The sequence below is a fragment of the Pelobates fuscus genome, chromosome 5, assembly GCF_036172605.1.
Source record: "Pelobates fuscus isolate aPelFus1 chromosome 5, aPelFus1.pri, whole genome shotgun sequence".
Classification (NCBI taxonomy): Eukaryota; Metazoa; Chordata; class Amphibia; order Anura; family Pelobatidae; genus Pelobates; species Pelobates fuscus.
Genome location: NC_086321.1, coordinates 259276462 through 259296548, shown reverse-complemented (window position 1 = coordinate 259296548; position 20087 = coordinate 259276462). Strand labels below are relative to the sequence as shown.

Below are 20087 nucleotides of genomic sequence, written 5' to 3'. Positions count from 1 at the left end.
TCAGATAATTCAGGTCCTCTTTCGAGCTGTGACATCTTGAAGGCTGGTCAAATACAGTCTGCAGAAATAACGTGAAACTGGAGCCAAGTTGTATAAAGAAAACCGCTTCAAGTAATCGGAAGTCGTAATGATCCAGATCCAATTCCTACAGGATAATACCTCATCTTGGGGTATTATCCTGTAGGAATTGTATCTGGATCAATAGGATCAATACCATCTTGGGGTATTATCCTGTAGGAATTGTATCTAGATCAACATGATTAATTCCATTTTGGGTATTATCCTGTAGGAATTGTATCTGGATCAATAGGATTTCTGATTACTTGAATCTGTTTTATTTATACAATTTGGTTGACTATATTCTAGTTTTACAGGAATGTTGACAGGCTGTATATTTTATTTAATATTTTGCAGCACTTTATATGAATTATTTATGCACTTGGTATTTGGCACTCTGTATTTTATCATAGGTTATGCACTATCACCCGCAGGGAACATAGTTATATATGTTTGTTTATATATATTTACTTGCAGACTTGACCAACAGTGACAATGTTATGTGAATAAATATGAAAAACATTCTCTTTACTATATCTTTTTTTAATTTGAGTGTGGTATTCATTTAGTTGAGTGTGGCCATTTTTGCATACCAGTTTGCTTAGCATTGCCAAAGAGATCAAATAACTTTGTCAGAGAACCTTGTTATCTAGTAACTTGTCCTGGCATAATTTAAATGAATGGTCTAACCCTTTACTAGGGTCCTTGCCAGATTTAATAAGAAATTTGACAAGTTTAGAATCCAATGATGGTGTAAAACACTTTTTTTAGGGATACATAGTCATGGGTATTTTGCCCTAAATTTGTTCCTAGCCAATTTATATAAGGGTTTCCTCAACCAATTCTTAATATAGTTAGACACAGATGGCATAAGTGTCTGTTCAGCAGACCTGGTATGTAAGATATTATCCGGATCAAATAAAGGATTACCTTTTACGTCTAATAATGTATTTTCTGTTATATTAGAATTCACTTCAATATTGGTCTCAGATTCAGAAAAATAACTAACCTCATCTGTAGAGGCAGTAATAGGCGTCTCTTACAGGAAGAGTCGCCAAAGGTTATGCAGTAGGAGTTTGCTCCTCCTAGAGACCTTCCGATCCTATATAATCTACTCACGGGCAGAGTGTCAGTTGTGTAATAACGTTGCACACGTATCACTTTTGCTTGATGAACACTTTAAATCAATATGTTCTTGGTGCTTAACTATAACTTGCTCGGCCTCCCCAGAATGAATAAAACCTCTGGTTAGATGTCCTTCTGATTACTCTGCAGACCAAAAGTTGTCTGAGGGAGTTAGTGGACCTTGCACATGCGATTTTATTGGATTAACTTTCGACAAAGCAAATGCCACAGATTTGGACAGTGACTCTTCCATAGAAGACAGTTGTGACTGTTTCATTCATAGAAGAATACAAAAAATGTCCTTATATGTTCCTCGGGGATGAACTCACATTCATTTGAGTTGTTAAAGTATTATGTGATATGAAACGGGTTGATTATTAGCCGCATTTTATAAATGAGTCTAGCATTGTATGTCGTCTTTATATAATATTTTTTTACACCTTGATAAGAACGAGTAGTGTGTAAATTTACTGTGGGAACGCCTGAGTGAAACTGGCCCCCCTACAATTAGCACAAATAAAAAATCCACTGTGTTTCTTTGGTGCTCCTTTTGTGCTGTTTTGTGCTTTTATTTTCACATTCATTCGTGCAGAGGGAACAGAAGGTACTGAAGTAACGTTTTCGACAATCTTCTTCTAAGTCATTTTGCAATGAATCAGAATAAATCTGACAGTTGGGTGTGTAAAAACTGAACCAATCGCTAACATGCACAAAACAGGAACGTGCTACTTATCTCGTCAGTGGAGCAGCAAAGAAAGAGGGTTTTGATTATTTGATTGGGTCTTTTATAGCATGGGCTGCATGTTGATTGGTTACCTGTTGTAGCATACTTCTAGTTATTTGTTGCTATTGGAGTAATAAAGAGAGATAAAGCATAATTAGAGTCTCGTGTCTGCAATAACATTTAACATTTAAATTAACACTGTAGGCACTTTAACAACCTAGTCTTATTTAAATTGTTAAAGTACCTTAAATATGTTCCTCTTCTCTTACTGTTTAACCCCTTAAGGACCAATCTTATGGTATAAAAGGGAATCATGACCTGTCACACATGTCATGTGTCCTTAAGGGGTTAAATCTGTTTATCTGTGTGAAAGCTCGGAAGCACAGCTTTAAGCCACGCCCCCAAATCCTCAAATACTGAGAGCCAGGTATGTAACTTCCCTGCTCTCATACTCAATCTGACGTTTACATAGCACACTGACGTCTACGGTGTTATGCTCCTGGGCACGACCAACAAGCCCTTTCATGGATGACTTTACACATTCGGTTAGCTGATCTCTGCTACAGCTCACTGTTAATGAACGTACATGCTCCGTGCATGGCCGATTCACGATTTCTCCTAGAGATTCATTGAATGCTATGATTCCCCATGAGTATAATTTGATAAGGGCATTTTGGTGAGTAAACAGCATGAGCGGACTGTACACAATGCTTCTCTATGGAAGCTACTTCACCAAAAGTAAAATGTTAGTGTGTTAAAGTTGATGGGGTGTAATGCTGAGTGGACACTTAAAGAATAAAGGTCAACACTTAGTTTAAAATAAAAAGTTGCAATACATTAATAACTGTCAGTAATGTTATTGATATATAGCAGGTTAATATGTATATAATATATATGAAATAGCATATACGTACAGTGTTCTTGGAAAGGACAAAATAGCCAAACTGGAAGCATAAATGATTTGGAGAAATGTTCCAGTTCGAATATTTTGGGCTCAAATGTAAAATCTGCTTCGAATTCTTGATAATTCTTTTGTTAGTGAATAAACCTGAAGGTTTTCTTGTGAGAATAAATTAAATACACATATCTATATTTAACTAATTAGCTGCAAAAATATCACGAGTTGCCCAAAAAATGATATCTATTTTTTTCTTTTTAGCTACTCTGTAGTGGGGTTTTGTGGTGAATCACCAGAGAATGTGCTGATTGGAATGGTTTTGGAAAGCAGTGACATCATTATTCTGACCCCTCAGATTCTTGTCAACTGTCTTAAGGAAGGATCCGTGCCTTCCCTCTCCATATTTACATTGATGATTTTTGATGAATGTCACAACACAATAGGTTCTCACCCTTACAACGTGCTTATGTTTCACTACTTGGATATGAAGCTTGGCTCCACAGGAGAGAAGTGTCCACAGGTAACAAATCAAACACACTTCTTAATTTGTAAATTCATGCTTTGTTAGTGGGTAGTTTTGTGAAAGTCACAACAGCCAAGTCAATATATTCTGAAATTACTGGTGATTTAGTCATTTCTCTTTTAAAATCTTTGTAGATTAAAAGGAACGCTGAAAAGGAAAATGGCCACTACAGACTGCTGTAAGCCGTTAAACTATTCTTAAACAATTTGGCTTTTTATTCTCGGAGGGCACCAGGACACTCCTGGTACTATAACTAATACAGCGGACTGAAGTGGTTATGGTGCTTGCACTATTCCTTTATTAAGCAAGTACAGAATAGAAAAAAGTTATACAAGCACCTCAGAAGAGTTATCTCTGTCTGATTGACAGTTATGTTAAACTAGCTTACAGTTTTTTTTTTTTTGTTTTTTTTATAAATATTAAGCTGTTTTTACATCATCATACAAGTTATAAGCCACTCTCAGATCTGAGAAAGAGTGCTGAGTGCTCCCTGGCCCATAAACGTTGTAATCATTCACAGTTGTTATGGTGCTGTCAGTGTCCATTTAAATGTGGAAACTTCTGACAAAAAGCACTTCTATAGTGGCTATTTAGAACATAATACATGTGAGAGTTTTATTGTAGAGCTGACTGGCAACATAACTATCAGCCCTGGCAAGAATATGGGTAGATCTGACATTCCATAATTTAGCTCTGCCTCATGGATCTCGATATTGAAACATATGCATACCTAGTTCCTACATCCATGAACTTGGATAATAACAACTGATATTTCAGTAAAAACCTATTCACTTAGTGCAGCAATATTTAAAGCGCTAGCTATGTAGTAACCTAACCCATGGTAAGTTAGAAGGTGTTTTACAAAGTTCATAGTAGTATCCAAGTTGTATTGAAAGCAGTTATTTCTAACTCTCTAGTGCTATGCAGTATAAAATTCTAATTTGTCTACTGAAAGGCATTCCCAAACAGAACTAGCTTAATTCAGCCAGGGGATTTCCTTTTCTATTTGTTGCGTACCATTATATATGTTTTATACACAGATCATTGGATTAACGGCCTCAGTGGGAACTGGAAAAGCCAAAAATGAGGATGAAGCTACACAGTACGTCCGTAAACTGTGCGCCAGCCTTGACATTGAAGTCATATCTACAGTCAAGAAGAATGTGGAAGAATTGGAAAAAATTGTATACAAACCTGAGAAACGTAAATATTATAATCCTATTATTGTTTCACATTTTTTTCTTGTGATTAAAAATTGAGACACTTCATCTGTTTTGAGTTTAGTAAAGTATCGATATAGCCCATCAAGGCCTAGAACTGAATTGCATACCTTTGTCCTCATTTCTTAAATGAACACTATAGTCACCTAAATTACTTTAGCTAAATAAAGCAGTTTTAGTGTATAGATCATTCCCCTGCAATTTCACTGCTCAATTCACTGTCATTTAGGAGTTAAATCACTTTGTTTCTGTTTATGCAGCCCTAGCCACACCTCCCCTGGCTATGATTGACAGAGCCTGCATGAAAAAAAAAACTGGTTTCACTTTCAAACAGATGTAATTTACCTTAAATAATTGTATCTCAATCTCTAAATTGAACTTTAATAACATACAAGAGGCTCTTGCAGGGTCTAGCAAGCTATTAACATAGCAGGGGATAAGAAAAGCTTAATTAAACAGAACTTGCAATAAAGAAAGCCTAAAAAGGGCTCTCTTTACAGGAAGTGTTTATGGAAGGCTGTGCAAGTCACATGCAGGGAGGTGTGACTAGGGTTCATAAACAAAGGGATTTAACGCCTAAATGGCAGATGATTGAGCAGTGAGGCTGCAGGGGCAGGTTCTATACACCAAAACTGCTTCATTAAGCTAAAGTTGTTCAGGTGACTATAGTGTCCCTTTAAAGAATACAATTATTATTATCATTATTATTATTATTATTATGAAATATATGTTCCGTGTAGTAAACACATTTTGCTTTTATGTGTTCGTAAATAGCTATATATGTGGGTATTTTTACTGTAAAAAAAATCTGCTATTTCCCATGTTTATTTTCCATCAATTAAAGTGCTTTATAGACGTTTTCTATCTATGTTATAAACAGTAGACGTTTTAGAGACCAATGCCACTTCCAAACATCAATACATGCTTGAAATAGCCCATACTGTTCTCACATTTCAGATATTTTTTGTTAGAATTGTTTGTTTTGTTTTACCTACTGTACAGTGCTGTTGAATTTGTTGGTGCTATATAAATAATTTTATTTGCTCATTATTATTATAAACCCGTACAATCAATGATACAGATTCCGTCATTGTAGTAAGAGAATTAACCAAAAATGTATTTTTGAATATACTGTTATATGAACTCATGTCCATGAATTTAATGAACCTTTAATTATCAGCTGACCTGTCATAGCTCTCTTGAACTGGGGACCCTTGGTCCATCATGAAATCCCTGACCACCCAGTCCATCCATTTATAAAGTTAATCACGTAGAGTTGGTAGATGATGGCAAAATGTTCTTAATTCATTAATGACAAGTGAATTAATATTTTTGTTAACATGTAGGCATTTTAATTTTTTTATTTTTACAGTTATTCGTGAACTGACTCCCCGTAAAACTGATCTTTTTATTAATGTAATGTCAGAAATAATGTCAGAGACAGAAAAAATGGCACGGAACATTTTCCCTCAACTTGGTAAGTTTTTCAGTATATTTGTTTTCAGTTATTGGCTTTGTGTAAAATGAGATAAGATTGTTTTTAATAATTCAATACCCATCACCACTGTTTTTTCGTTGTTTAACTTATAATTGGCTAATTGACTGAACGTTCCAACTTCCTCCATCAGATATTTCAAAGAACTGATTGGGTCAGTAATTGATAAGAGAATATCGTCTGCATAAAGACTGATTTTGAATTCTTTATCTCTTGTTCTATACCCTTTTATGTCTATATTTTTCCTGATATTTTCAGCTAAGGGTTCTATTGAAAGGATATATAATGGCGATAAAATATTATTTATTGATACCCAATCTGAACAAACATTTGGACCTACTATTCTAGTAGAAGGATTTTTATATAGGGACATAATTCCTCTTAAGATCCATCCACTTATTCCATATGCTTCTAGAGTTAATTCTAAAAACTTCCAGTTCAACCTATCAAACGCTTTTTCCGCGTCGGCTGCTAAAGTCATAAGGGGGATATGTTTCTTGTTAGCGTTATCAATTATATCTATAATTCTTCTTGAATTAGAGCCTACCCATCTATCTGGTATAAAACCAATTTGATCGTTATGAATTAACGTTCTAATACTGCTCTTAAGACGGTCTGCCAAGATGGATGAAAAGATCTTTACATCTGAATTGATTAATGATATGGGGCGATAACTAGCAACGGAAGTTGGATCTTTTCCCGGTTTCAAGATGGGGAGCATGTTCGCTCTAGTCATCTCTTCAGGGAAACTTCCTATTTGAACCGCATTATTAAATACTAATGCCAGTTGTTTACTTAAAATAGATTTAAATGTATGAAAAAACATATTGGAAAATCCATCTGGACCGGGTGTTTTCAGTTTCTGAGTTTTTGATATTGCCTTGTTAACCTCCGCCTCTGTAATCGGCTTGTTAAGACTAACCTTCTGAGTTTGATCTATTTTTATTAGATTTGTATTGGTCAGATACTGTTTAATCTTATCCGTAGATACTTCATCGGGAATATTATATAGTTTTTTATAATAGTCTCTGAAGCAGTTTCCGATATCTCTTGGATTTGTATACGTTATTTGATTATATGTAATCTTAGATATCCGAGCGTTAGCTTGCTGTTTCCTCAACTTATTAGATAGCATCTTATCTGTTTTATTCCCTCTACTGTAAAATCTCAGTTTAAGTTTTTTAATATTATTTGCTATTTTAATGTTCAGACATTGTACTATACTCTTTTGTACTTCTGTTATTCGTCTACCTTTCTCTGCTGTAGGGTCTTCTTTATTATCTTCTGTAAGCTTATAGAGTTCAATGTATAACTCCCCTAGTTTTTTTTCTTTAGATTTAACTTCATAGTTTAGCTTTATAAGATAGTATCTCAGAACTGCTTTAAATGAGCACCACGTGTTTAAATTTGAGGTGTCTAAAGGATCATTCTCATTAAAAAAGCAGACTATCAATCTCTCCAATTTAGTCTTACAATTTTTATTATCAAGCAGGTAATTGTTTATTTTCCATGTTGTGTTATTTCTGGCTGTCAGATTATCTTTTATTACAAATATATACATACTATGGTCTGACCATACATTTTCCACTATATTTATTTTTACCAGATTATCTACTAAGTTTAAATTGCCCCATATCATATCAATTCTTGAGTATGTGTAGTGGACTCTAGATAGATGGGTATAGTCTCTTAATTCTGGATTTTGGAGGCGCCAAACATCAAATAAGTCAAATTTATTTTTAGTATTAGTCAGTGAGCTAGCATTTTTTTATTATTGTGTTGTTCATAACACTCCCTTTCAACAATTTTTTATCTTTTTGTGGGTCTAATATGCAGTTAAAGTCTCCTGCGACTATATATATCCCTGATTTAACACTATTTGCTTTATTTAGTATTTTCTCCAATTGGGCAACTGGGGCTACATTAGGAAGGTATATGTTAACTATAGTGTATTTTATTTCATTTATTCGACACACTAAAATCATAAATCTTCCCTCTTTATCTGATTCTTGATATAGTTTCTCCCACTTAACCTTATCCGAAATTATCATTGCTACTCCTCTTTTTTTTTTTTCCTTCATAGATGCGTGTAGAATAATTGGGAACTTCTTTCCCCCCCATGTTAGTTTCTCATTTTGCCTCCAGTGTGTCTCTTGTACCAAGCAAATATCATTTTTTTCTTTTATCATTTGTTCCCCTCTCCTGACCTTAAAACCTTGCAGATAACACATATATTTAACAAACAACATACCATAAATTAGGGACATCTTCTAGTCCCACAACCAAACCTATCTCACAGAATGCTAATCTAACCTCTGTGGATAGACCCCGTCTCGTAGGTGCCCTCCTACCCCGAGACTTGTGCTTAATACCAGCATCAAGCAGGTCTATGAGTTAGCATCATAGGGCATTAGCTAAGGGGGAGACAAAAAATAAATAAAAAATTTTCACCTTGACATAATCTTATCCAAATATTACCCTTAAATATCCTTGTTATACTATATAAAACTTTATGGACAACCTTCTTTATAATTCGTTTGTTCATTGTGCTGAATTATACAACCTTCTTATTAATTATAGTGATTCTATCTCTCCTATGTCCTTTTTTTCTATAAATCCGTTTTGAGCGCATTTCCAATTTACCCTTCGTGAGCCATTATATACTATCGTAATAAGATATAGATTTTCTAACTTCCTTATATAAACTATTACTCCCCAGTATCATTATAGTGATTATTTCTCTACTAAGGGCCTATTTCTATACTTCTATAGTGAACATTTTATACTAGTTTAACCTTAAGTTCCTCTTTTGTATATAGATATTTATACATCCTTATTGTCTTAAAGTGCCTATACCAAAAAACTTATTCTAACCTTCTCTAATTATTACTTTTACTTAATTTACCTCTATATATCTTCATTGTGATATCAAAAAAAAAAGTACTCAATACTTATTCTCAGTTTACCATAAACTATCCTTGTATCCTGTATAGTCCCCTGTGTCCGTATTTATATTACAATTATTACTTGTGTTGATTTATACAAACTATTTCATCCAATATTATTATAGTGACTATTTCTCTACTGACAACCTTTTCCTGAACCTCTATAGTGAATATTTATTACCAATTAACATTTCTCTCTCATTTGTAATATAACCCAATACTCCTTTTATAATTATTCTTACATCTCCATACAAATTTCTACACCATAATAATACATTTTCTTTTCTCTTCTCCCTTTTTCGTTCCCTTCTTTTTCCTTAGTGATCGTTTCTCTACTAAAAGCCTTTTTATGTACATTTATATTGAACACTATTTCCCAGTTTACCATATACTAACCCTTTTATAATATATCAACCAATATTATAATATAAACGTTCTTACGTCATTATTCTCTTAAAGTGCATATGTCCATACCAGAGGACTTATTCTCTCTTTTTCCTCTTAGTTTACCCTTAAATAGCACCATTGTGATGTATTAACCCTTGTGGGAGAAAAAAAAAAAAAAAAGTTCTTTGTATATAAATCTTCATTGTACTCCCTTAACTATTTATTGGATCGTTTGTTTTGAGAGCATGACCGACTTAGTCCAATCTTCTAGGTCTTTGGCTGAAGTAAATGTTCTCCATCTTTCTTCCCACCACACAATTATTTTTGATGGCTGTACCCATTTATATGTTGTATTATTTTTCTTCAGTGGTTCTAAAGCTTGGTGAAAAGTTCTTCTCCATCTTCTAGTTTGAATTGAAAGATCTTGGAATGTAGTGATATCTTTACATTTCTCAGATATATTATTCTTATTCCTCAGCAGGATCAATACTTGTTGTTTGCATGAGTAAGAAAAAAAACATACAATAACGTCTCTTGGGTAATGAGACGGAATCTCCTTAGGTTTCCTTAATCTGTGTGTTCTTTCTATTATAGGAACATTAATTTCACAATGTAGGCCGACTTCTTGAAAAAAAGAGAGTAAGAAATCCTTTAGTTGGTCTTGACCTACAGATTCTGGTATATTTCTGAAACGAACGTTGTTTCTCCTCGACCGATCCTCTAGGTCTCTAATCTTCATATTCATTTGGTGTAATGTGTCCTCTGTCTGATTTTTCTCTATTTGCAAATTCTTTATTTGATCTTCCAGTACATTGATTTTTTCTAATGCGGAGCTTAAATTTATATTTATTCTCTCCATCTCTGTTTTAATTATAATTGAACTGTTAGTGATTTGACTGGCTATAAGTGTCGCCTGCTCATCCAGCTTAGTCACCAAAAAATCTTGAGAGACATAATTTGGTTCTGCATTTTGAGTGCTTATTGTTTGTGTATTCTGATCTTGATGTGTCATATCCCTGTTTAGGGCCCAATTTCTCTCTATTTGGGGAAAAAAAAACGACAGTCTTGTTGGTTGAGAGTCCTCTTTTTTCTCTCTGGTTTTTAATTGTTTCTTAGTTGCCATTTAAAGCTCCTATCGCTTTTTAAGGAGAGGGGTTCTCCTTTAAATGAGGTAGCAATAGTGACCAGTATTTTCAATTATTTTTCTTTTTTTTCCTTTTTTTTTTTTTTTTTACTCAAGTCTTTCAAACTTTCTCTTTTCTCTCTCTCACGATTAAAAATCAAATAAATCTTCAGGTGAAGATGGAAAGAGATTTGAGTATCCCGTATCTGAACTCCCCAAAAAGAAGGGACCTATGGCAAAGTTGGGTTAACAAACTAGAAATTACTATATAAATTAAACTGGTATATAATAGACCTGTAACCACTGAAATAGCAAGAGCTCTGAGCTTAGACAGATCTCTCTCCTGAGCTATCCTCGCAGATAAGGGTGTAATATGTAATATGTTTGTCTATTGTGTTATGTGAATGTAATGAATAAGTTAAGATGTAATTAGACTTGTGACGTTATGTAGGGATATGTATATTTGTTAAAAATGGAATAAAAGAATTTATACAAAAAAAAAAAAAAAAAGATTGTTTTTAATACAGGTTTTGTATAATTCAGTTTTTTTTTTTTTTTTGACAGTCTTTATTTATAAGGTTTGTGAAAAATACATGGTTCATAGAAGACGGTCCAGAACTTAAACATAGTGAAAGATAACAGTAAATATTTATTGACTTCAGGTTTGAGCAGGTTGTCCTTCTGTGCAGAACAATACTTACTAGCAAACTAACATATTAAATTGAATGATGTTAATATCTGTTGGACAATAGATAGTCAATAAAAGTGAATATACTTCTATAATGGAGTACAGTTTATCCTTGTTCTTTGCATGCCTCTACAGTGGTTCTAACTGACCATTGTCTTGTTTTTAATTTGTTTTCATTTTACCAGTAAAATGTTAATGCCTTGCATTCATGTTAATCCTTCTCAAGTTCATTGAGCAAGCATTACTTACAGTTAACTATTAAGTAAAAGTCTTTTCAAACAGAATAAAGAGGCTGTTTACTTGTTTGAAAGCAAAACATTAAAGGATCACTATAGGGTCAGGAACACAAACATGTATCCCTGACCCTATAGTGCTAACCCCACCATTTAGGTGGCTTGCTACCCCTTAGCCCCCCTATAAAAGTTTAAAACTCACCTTATTTCCAGCCCTGCGCGGGTCTGCCGGCACTGGCTCCGCCCACTTTGTGACATTATCAAAATGGCCGATTTTTAGCCAATCCAATGCATTGGATTGGCTAAAATCGGCACAGGGGCAGGGCCAAATGCCATTTTGGCCAATCAGGACCTCCTCATAGAGATGCATTGAATCAATGCATCTCTATGAGGAAAATTCAGCGTCTCCATGCAGAGCGTTGGGGACGCTGAACGGCAGGGCTGCTTACTGTGCAGCCCTGAGTCAGGAAGCCCCTCCAGTGGCCATCTAAGGAGTCGCTATATGGAGGTGGTCCTGGGGCAATGCAAACACGACCCTTTCCCTGAAGGGAACTATTATACTAATCAGAACAGCTACATTAAGCTGGTGATGTCACGCCGCTCCTGCCAGAGAGCGGTATGGGTCATGGCGGGCGCACGTTGTTGCGGCGGCATTCCCACATCGCAAGGAGAATGCCGCCGAATACTTACCTTGTCTCCGGCGGTCGCACCTCATTGTGGTGGCATTCCTACATGGTAAAAGGAATGCCACCTATCGCTTACCTCCTCCTGCGATAACCCCAGTCCTCACTGACAGGCACTCCTCCCCTTACACAGCGGCCAGGTCTGTAAACATTACAGACGCCGGCCGCTGCAAGTTTAAACCTTTTAAGGTTTTCTTTATTAACCCTGTAGTGCCTAAGCATTTGGAACATGTGGGTGATGTCACACACACACGTTCACTATCACATGCTTCCCTGCAGCCAATCAGGCAGCACCTTAGGCTATTTAAACCTTTTTGGGCCATTTCTCTGTGCCCTGTCGTGGTTTCCATTCTGGTTATCAGAGAGCTCGTTTCTGATACTGTTTCTTGTGTATTTTGACCTTGGCTTTCCTACTGACTATTCAATCTATGTATTCCTTGACCCTTGGCTTGGCTCCTGACTATTCTGATTTTCTATATTCCTCGACCTTTCGCTTGCTTAAAGTTTCCGTGATTCATGTGTTCTTGTCCACAGCCTGTCTTGTGGTTTTTCCTTTTATACGTTAAATCTGGCCGTTTTAAGGCCCGGTAATACGTCTTAGGGTTTTCATTATTTTTCTACTTAAGCTCTGCTTGTTGGGCATTAGTTTATTCTGACAGGTGACTATAGTGTCCCTTTAAGAAATGAGTAATATAAGCAAGCACCATTGCTGGTAGTTATGGACAGAATTATTAGCCAAGTAGCCAAACCATGACAGTGGGGAGAGTGTAGATATACATTACTAGCTAAACTATCTTGTTGACTATCTGAGCCAGGACGTAAATTGACATGAAATTAACATCTGAGTCTTACATCAACATCAAGACGTTATCAATTACTATCTGCCACCATCAGCACATTTTATTAAGTGTCTTGCACTTTAATTATCTTCTCTGACAGGTAACATTTATTTCAGGGTAAAACATCTCAGATTACCCAAATATCCACAATACAAAAGTCAATGCATATAGCAATCTGACCTGTTTCTTAAAAATATACTGTTATTGGTCCGATTTTTGTGTAACATAATGATTTTAAATGTTAGCTATGGGTTACACTAAAGTTATTGCCATATCAAGTTATAATCCTACAACCATACTCCTCTTTATGCTGGTGGTCCTAAAAAATGAAGCTGTTATATGAATTATGAATTTAGGCAGTGCCTTTATCATAGTCATAAACAATTCTTAGAATGTTACATGAGAAAAAAACATCTAGAAAAATGGTTTTATAAATGTTAAACAACAAAAATGAAATTATGTTGATAAATGACGTGAATAAAACTATATATAACTTAGCTTTTACCGATCCATAATTCCTTCTTCCATTAGACTCTCTGTCCAATATCCAGAACCGGAGTTTTGGCACTCAAAAGTATGAGCAGTGGATCATTGACACCCAAAGAAAATGTCGCATATTACAAATGGAGAACAAAATGGAAGAGAGCCGTATCTGCCAAGAACTGTTTACATACACAGAACATTTACGGGTACGCAACATGAGGTGCTATTATGCCTCGTAGGTCACTCGCAAAGTTTGAGAGCAACGTATGTACTTTCAGGGTTATTCACTAAAGTGGCAACAGTTAGGAATTCACTACTGACTTAAAATTTTAGGCCAGACTAGCTAAGCAGTAAACATTCTTGTTTTTATTTTCAAATCCTGCGTTCATAGCCTGAAATGTTAAATTCAGTCACAGTTCATGGTTATTATCACTCTCTAATAAATGGAAGCATCTGTATACCTACATGCATTTTTCGGGGTGTCTTTCTCTGCTTGCCAGGTATTGTAGAAATGAATTATCTATCTTGTTATAAGTTAATTATAAATTTTTGCTAGCTGCCACATGTTTCAGTTTTCTGTATTTGACACTAGTAAAGTACTACTTGTTATCCTGGTCAAGGCATAGCAAAACATTTAACTGTGATGTTCTTTCCTTAAAATAGAAATACAATGATTCAATCATGATAAACGATGATGCTCGGACGAAAGATGCCTTGGACTACCTAAAAAACTTTTTCGAAAATGTTAAAAATGGGAGCTATAACCAAATTGAACAGCAGGTGACAAAGGTCTTTGAAGGTATCTATCTATAATAAAATCAAAGCAAACCAATTATTTTTATAAACTCGATATCAAAATAAACATGTACATTTATGGCAACAGAGTTTGAAGATTATTTGTCATTTAAACTGTATTTGACAGGAAAGTAGGAGTGTATAATTAGAATTGGTAGATGGTTTAAAAGTAGGGTAGCAATGGGCAGTGCGAATAGGATAATGTAGTGAAGTGGACTAGGAGTGTTGCGGCTTACTTTGCTGAAGCGCCTCTGTTGTCACCACCATCTTGGAACCCCGTGTTCTTTCAAATTTCTATACTCATCAAAAATTAAGGCACAACTGTTTTGTGTTTAAATAGGGTAATTTTTCTTAGCCACATCTCCCGATAACATCATGTACCAGGGTTAGATTTAGGGAGAATTTTTACTTATAGATTAATGACACCCAGGGATAAAACATTACATTTGAAATTATGTTTAGATTTAATTAAAGCCTTACTCCTAGGGTTAGGGCTAGAATAAGGAGTGAGAGAGGTTAAATTAGTTACCTAACCCCAATTTTAACCCTCACTTAACCCTGTGTCCTTGCGGTTTAGTGAATGTACTAACTATAATGTATGTGTGAAACTAGTTTTATTGACCTTGCAATACCTTGCTGAGGAGGGGTTACCATTCCAGCTGATACCTCGTCAATGAGAGTGATGCAGTGGTCTCGTGCATGCTCCCAGCCTCCATCAGATTTCAACACCCGTCAGGAATACTAACACACATGTGCAGCACAGGTAACAGCTGATCAGCATCACCGGACGTGACACGGTTATAGATCTCTGATGGGGTACAGAAATTGACAGAACACCGGAAACATGTGAGCATCAACGTGATTGCTCAGGCATCAGTGAAAATCGCTTCACATATTCCCTGCAACCACAAACACTAAGGTTGCGTGCACACACTGAGGAAACAAGGTGCCACCCAGTGGATGCTGTCTATTATGGTCTGAGAGGATATGTATGGGGATTAATTATTTATTATTTTTTATTAATTAAAAATAATATTTTTATAAAAAAATGTAAAATGAATAATCTTTATTAAAATATCAGAAATTGATATCTTATCGGCGCTATTCCCAATTTTTTATTTAGAAGCGAAGAGTTCGTAAATTACTCAGGTAATCAGTTACCTTAGTTACGCAACCTGGCAGATTCCTAAGGACAAACTTTAATCAGCTAGCTACAGAATTTTAACCAACTCATTGAGCTGGGGTGAGACGACCGCTCTCCCGGTTCTCTGACCTGCACCTAGCCTTTGGACCGGCGGGGGTTATCCCGGTCCACACAGGCGAACACCAGTACTGTCTGCAGAGTTCAAACAGCAACCCTGATGCAGGCCTCAAAAAGAGCAGACCACCCCAAGATGGCGGACATGCTGCAACCATGCGTGCTAGAAACTACCACAACCACACGAGACACAGTGGAGCAAGACCAAGTCAGTTTAAGCTTTTAACTCACACAGAATTTTAACTAACTCACTGAGCTGGGGGGAGACGACCGCTCTCCCGGTTCTCTGACCGGTACCTAGCCTTTGGACCGGTGGGGGTTATCCCGGTCCAAACAGGCGGACAACAGTACTGTCTTCAGAGTTCCAACAGCAACCCTGATGCAGGCCTCAAAAAGAGCAGACCACCCCATGATGGCGGACACGCCGCAACCATGCGTGCTAGAAACTACCACGACCACACGAGACACAGTGGAGCAAGCACAGCAGCGCCTGACCCGAAATCTTTGAGAGATTCTGGGCCAAGCTCCTCACACACATTGAGACAGCTACGGTGGAAGGGAGAGAGTGGGGACAGGAGAAGAGCAGGCCCCTCTAGGGCGTGCCTTCCACAATGGCGCACATTCACCCCCAGGCTGAAAGCCAACAGGGAAATTAACCCAGTGCATCACCCACACACGCAGAGGATCTATCACCGAACACGGCGACAGATTATCAAGATCCACTGCCTTCCCCCTACAGGGAAGAACTCGGTCTCCAGTGAGCGCTCCCAGGTTTGATGGCCTGGGACAGTGAGCGGGCCCTGTTCGGACACAGTCTCTTCCTGTTGCTCAACCCCCTTCACCTACCACCTAGTAAGGGCATCGGCTGACTCGAGCCTGTGAACCCCAAGCCCACGGATAGATAGTAACGGGACTTCCTTAATAGACTGCCCTAATGCAATTCCAGATAACAGTGCTACGCTTAAACATGTTACTGCTTAGATCAGCATGTACTAAATCATATCTTCTAGTAATCTTTAATTACTCTCATGCAGTTATATCTAGCTTGTTTTACTCTGTATACTTATTATAAAAAATGTGGCAGTCTCTCATGGGAGTGTACTCCAAATCACACTGATGCCTTTATCTTTTGTTATCACGCAATAACTCCACTCTTTATTCTGTACCCCGTGACGCAAATGCCATAGTAAAAGAAAGATTGACAAAAAAAAAAAAAGGTTCTTAAAGGGAAACTCCAGTGCCAGGAAAACAATCTGTTTTCCTGGCACTGCAGGTCCCCTCTCCCTCCCACCTCCCATCCCAGGTAGCTGAAGGGGTGAAAACCCCTTCAGGTCACTTACCTGAGACCCCGCCGATGTCGCTCGGCAGTGGTTTCGGGTTGGCGTCGCTCCTCCCTGTAATCACGTCAGCCGGTGGGCGAGACTGATCCCGCCGCCGGCTGAGGAAACCTAATGCGCACGCGCATTAGGTCTCCCCATAGGAAAGCATTGAAAAAGATTTTCAATGCTTTCCTATGGGGAATTGAGCGACGCTGGAGGTCCTCACACAGCGTGAGGACGTCCAGCGACGCTCTAGCAAAGATCTTTGCTATAAACGCGGAAGTGCCCTCTAGTGGCTGTCTAGTAGGCAGCCACTAGAGGTGGAGTTAACCCTGCAATGTAATTATTGCAGTTTATAAAAAACTGCAATAATTACAGTTGCAGGGTTAAGAGTAGTGGGAGTTGGCACCCAGACCACTCCAATGAGCAGAAGTGGTCTGGGTGCCTGGAGTGTCCCTTTAAGGGTATGTTTCCCTTGCAAAGAGCAGTGGGGGGGGGGGGGAGCCAGCAGAGCAACGGAGCGGTCGCATATCTCGGAGCTCCGGCTCTTACTTACCTAAACAAGGCTTTTTATGGTGGATCCCGGAGCCCAAAGACCCCACAAACTTCAATACAGCTGGCAGTCATACTATGGGTCGCAAGACGAAAAAAGCAAAAGCGGACAGAAGCTCCCAAGGGAGGGATATAGGAGACATGCTGAGGAACTCGCAGCAGGCCACGTGGTCAAATGGCGCTGGCCGACGACCTCACCTTCTATTCCTCGGAGGAGTTCGCATCAGACCTCCTGGATGGAACACCCTCTGGGCCCATGCCAGACCGCAAAATGGCACCGCAGAGAGCAGGAGACCCGGTCACTGCAGACCAACTCAAAATTATGCTGGCGAAACTCCGCAAAGACCTAGCGACTGACATGGCCTGCTATAAAAAGGCTATTGAAGGGGCCGCATTCAAAATCTCACAATTAGAGGCCTGCTCGACTAACCATGCTAGAATCAGCAGGTAGCAGATCTGGCACAGCAGCAACTAACCACATCGGATAGGCTGGACGCCATTGAGGATCAGAGACGGAGCTACAACTTAAAAGTCAGGGGGATCCCTGACTCGGTCGACATCACTGACCTACCCCACTACATACGCCGTTTCATCGGGGGTTTGCTCCCACCAAAGCAGGCGAAAGCCTTGAAACTAGATGGTCTGTTCCGGCAACCAAAGCCAACTAGAGCGCCGGCAACAGCAACAGCCGACCTAGTCCTCAGATTCCAAACCCTCTCGGACAAAGCCACACTTCTAGCGGGTCTGCAAGGGAAAACTCCTATACCGTTCGAGGGCTCCTCCATCACAGTCTTACCAGACCTCACAAGTAGTACCCTAACATGGCGGAAGTCGCTACAACCCCTCCTGCAACAACTCCGTGCCAACAAAATTCCTTACAGATGGGGAACACCGCGAGTTGTCATATTCACCCTTAACGGGACTACCCACAGAGCACAGGGATACCAGCAGTTGGAAGCACACCTGCAATCAACGGGTGTTTGGGGTGCCCCACCACCGACGGGAACAGGACTGTCCAGGCTAAAACCAGCTCCATTCCGGAATTTACCCCGAGAGGGAAACAGCGAGCCTCACCTAACAGACCACCAACCTGAGTGAACGGAGGCTGAACCACCCAAGGGGACTTTGTATGCCACTATTATTTCACACCGTATCCACCACAGTTAAAAAATGCTTTACTTTTGAAAGTTTTAAAAAAATGCTTTATTTTAAATGTATATAAGTTAATGGTTCTCATTTTCGCGCTGCTTAATGCGTAACCTTATTTAGCCTGTAAAGCCTAATAGCAGCCTAATAGCTTTGAGCAGTTGCTCAAACAAACGCTACAAATACATAACAGAGGGAGAGCATTAGCACTCAGTATGGGCTGCTACACATACTACACCGCCTAGTAGCCACTACTGTTCACCAATCCACACCCCCCCTCCTTCCGGGTAACCAATTCTAACGTACTACACACATAGGGGAAGGAGGCAAAACCCTGTCATGGATCTCACCAAGCTGACTTACACTTTTAACACACCCATAAAGGGCTCACTGGCTGACTTCTCTTAATACTGTCTTGTATAATGTACTTATAAAACACAAAATGTGCTATGTTAACAGATTCCGACAATTGTGCACTAAATGTTGAAAGTTAAGCTAGCGATAGCTGTTGGGGTATTGCTTGCGTTTTTGTACCTTACATGCACAATTAAATAAAGAATTTAAATTAAAAAAAGAGATAGCAGTGGTTAAGTTTACAGATGAAGCAAAGAGTAAGAAGGCAGTTCTTCAAGTGTTATATTCAAGATTGTCAGGTGTCAAGGGATCTCTCCAGATGTCAAGAGACATGTCCTTTTTCTTTTTTTTATCCCTATGTCATGGGGTTATATGTCAATCCTTATCTGTTAACCTTCTGACCTGGTCCAATGGAAATCTTGGGGCAAGTCTTATGTTGACGTCATTTTGACATATATATGTTTCAAAAAGCAGGTGGAGCTGTTGGCTTACGTCAGGAATATTACCAGCTATTATCATATGTAAAATTAACTCTTGTTCAGAACAACAAGTAGGAATGTTTAATTTCAATACTCATTAGTCAGCGTTTTTCTTTTCTCAATTTGGATTTTGGTTCCTCAAACCAATGTGTCCTTGCTTACTTAATCATTATTGCATTGTAATGTTTTAATTGTCTTACTTACTCTATGTATAGGTAATTACACATTTATATATATGTTTCTATATATGAATATGTTGCTAACCAAGAATATAAGACATTATATTACTATTTTGTATATAACTAAACTTAATTATATACCTTATAACAATATGTATGTGTGTGGGCTGAGTTAATAAATACTTTTTTTTTTAATTAACAAATACTTGTTCTCACTCTTATCTTTGCTCTTATCTCTTGTTTACACAGGTGTATTTGCATTGTCTGGCATCTTTAAACCAGATTGACAAGGCAAAGCATTGAGAAAAACATCTTGTTTTTCTTCAATTTAGGCATCTCATGGTATATTCGCTAAGTTGCGTTTTTTACCATTATTCAAGTATTCGTTTTATCCCACAATATATATGATTTTCCTTTCATACACAATATCTCTTAGAGGTCCCCATGGTAACCATATTTGTACAAAATTAGGGATGGTACAGCATGTTATAGAGGGACTTCGCTAAGTAAAATGACTCAAACAGAACAGCTGTGCCTCATTACTTAGTTGTTCTGTGCTTCTACTGTTGAACAATTGACTTA

The 20087-nt window shown here is 37.8% G+C and overlaps 1 protein-coding gene across 2 annotated transcripts in view; it reads left to right on the top strand.

Annotated features, from left to right (window-relative positions):
* Positions 1-20087, top strand: part of RIGI (RNA sensor RIG-I) — a 57593-nt gene that overhangs the window by 26799 nt on the left and 10707 nt on the right. For both annotated transcript variants that reach the window (XM_063455254.1, XM_063455253.1), the window contains exons 10-14: positions 3066-3324; positions 4368-4530; positions 5920-6024; positions 13472-13629; positions 14087-14222. In XM_063455254.1, the coding sequence (XP_063311324.1) occupies positions 3066-3324; positions 4368-4530; positions 5920-6024; positions 13472-13629; positions 14087-14222 (821 nt within the window). The remainder of the gene's footprint in view (positions 1-3065; positions 3325-4367; positions 4531-5919; positions 6025-13471; positions 13630-14086; positions 14223-20087) is intronic.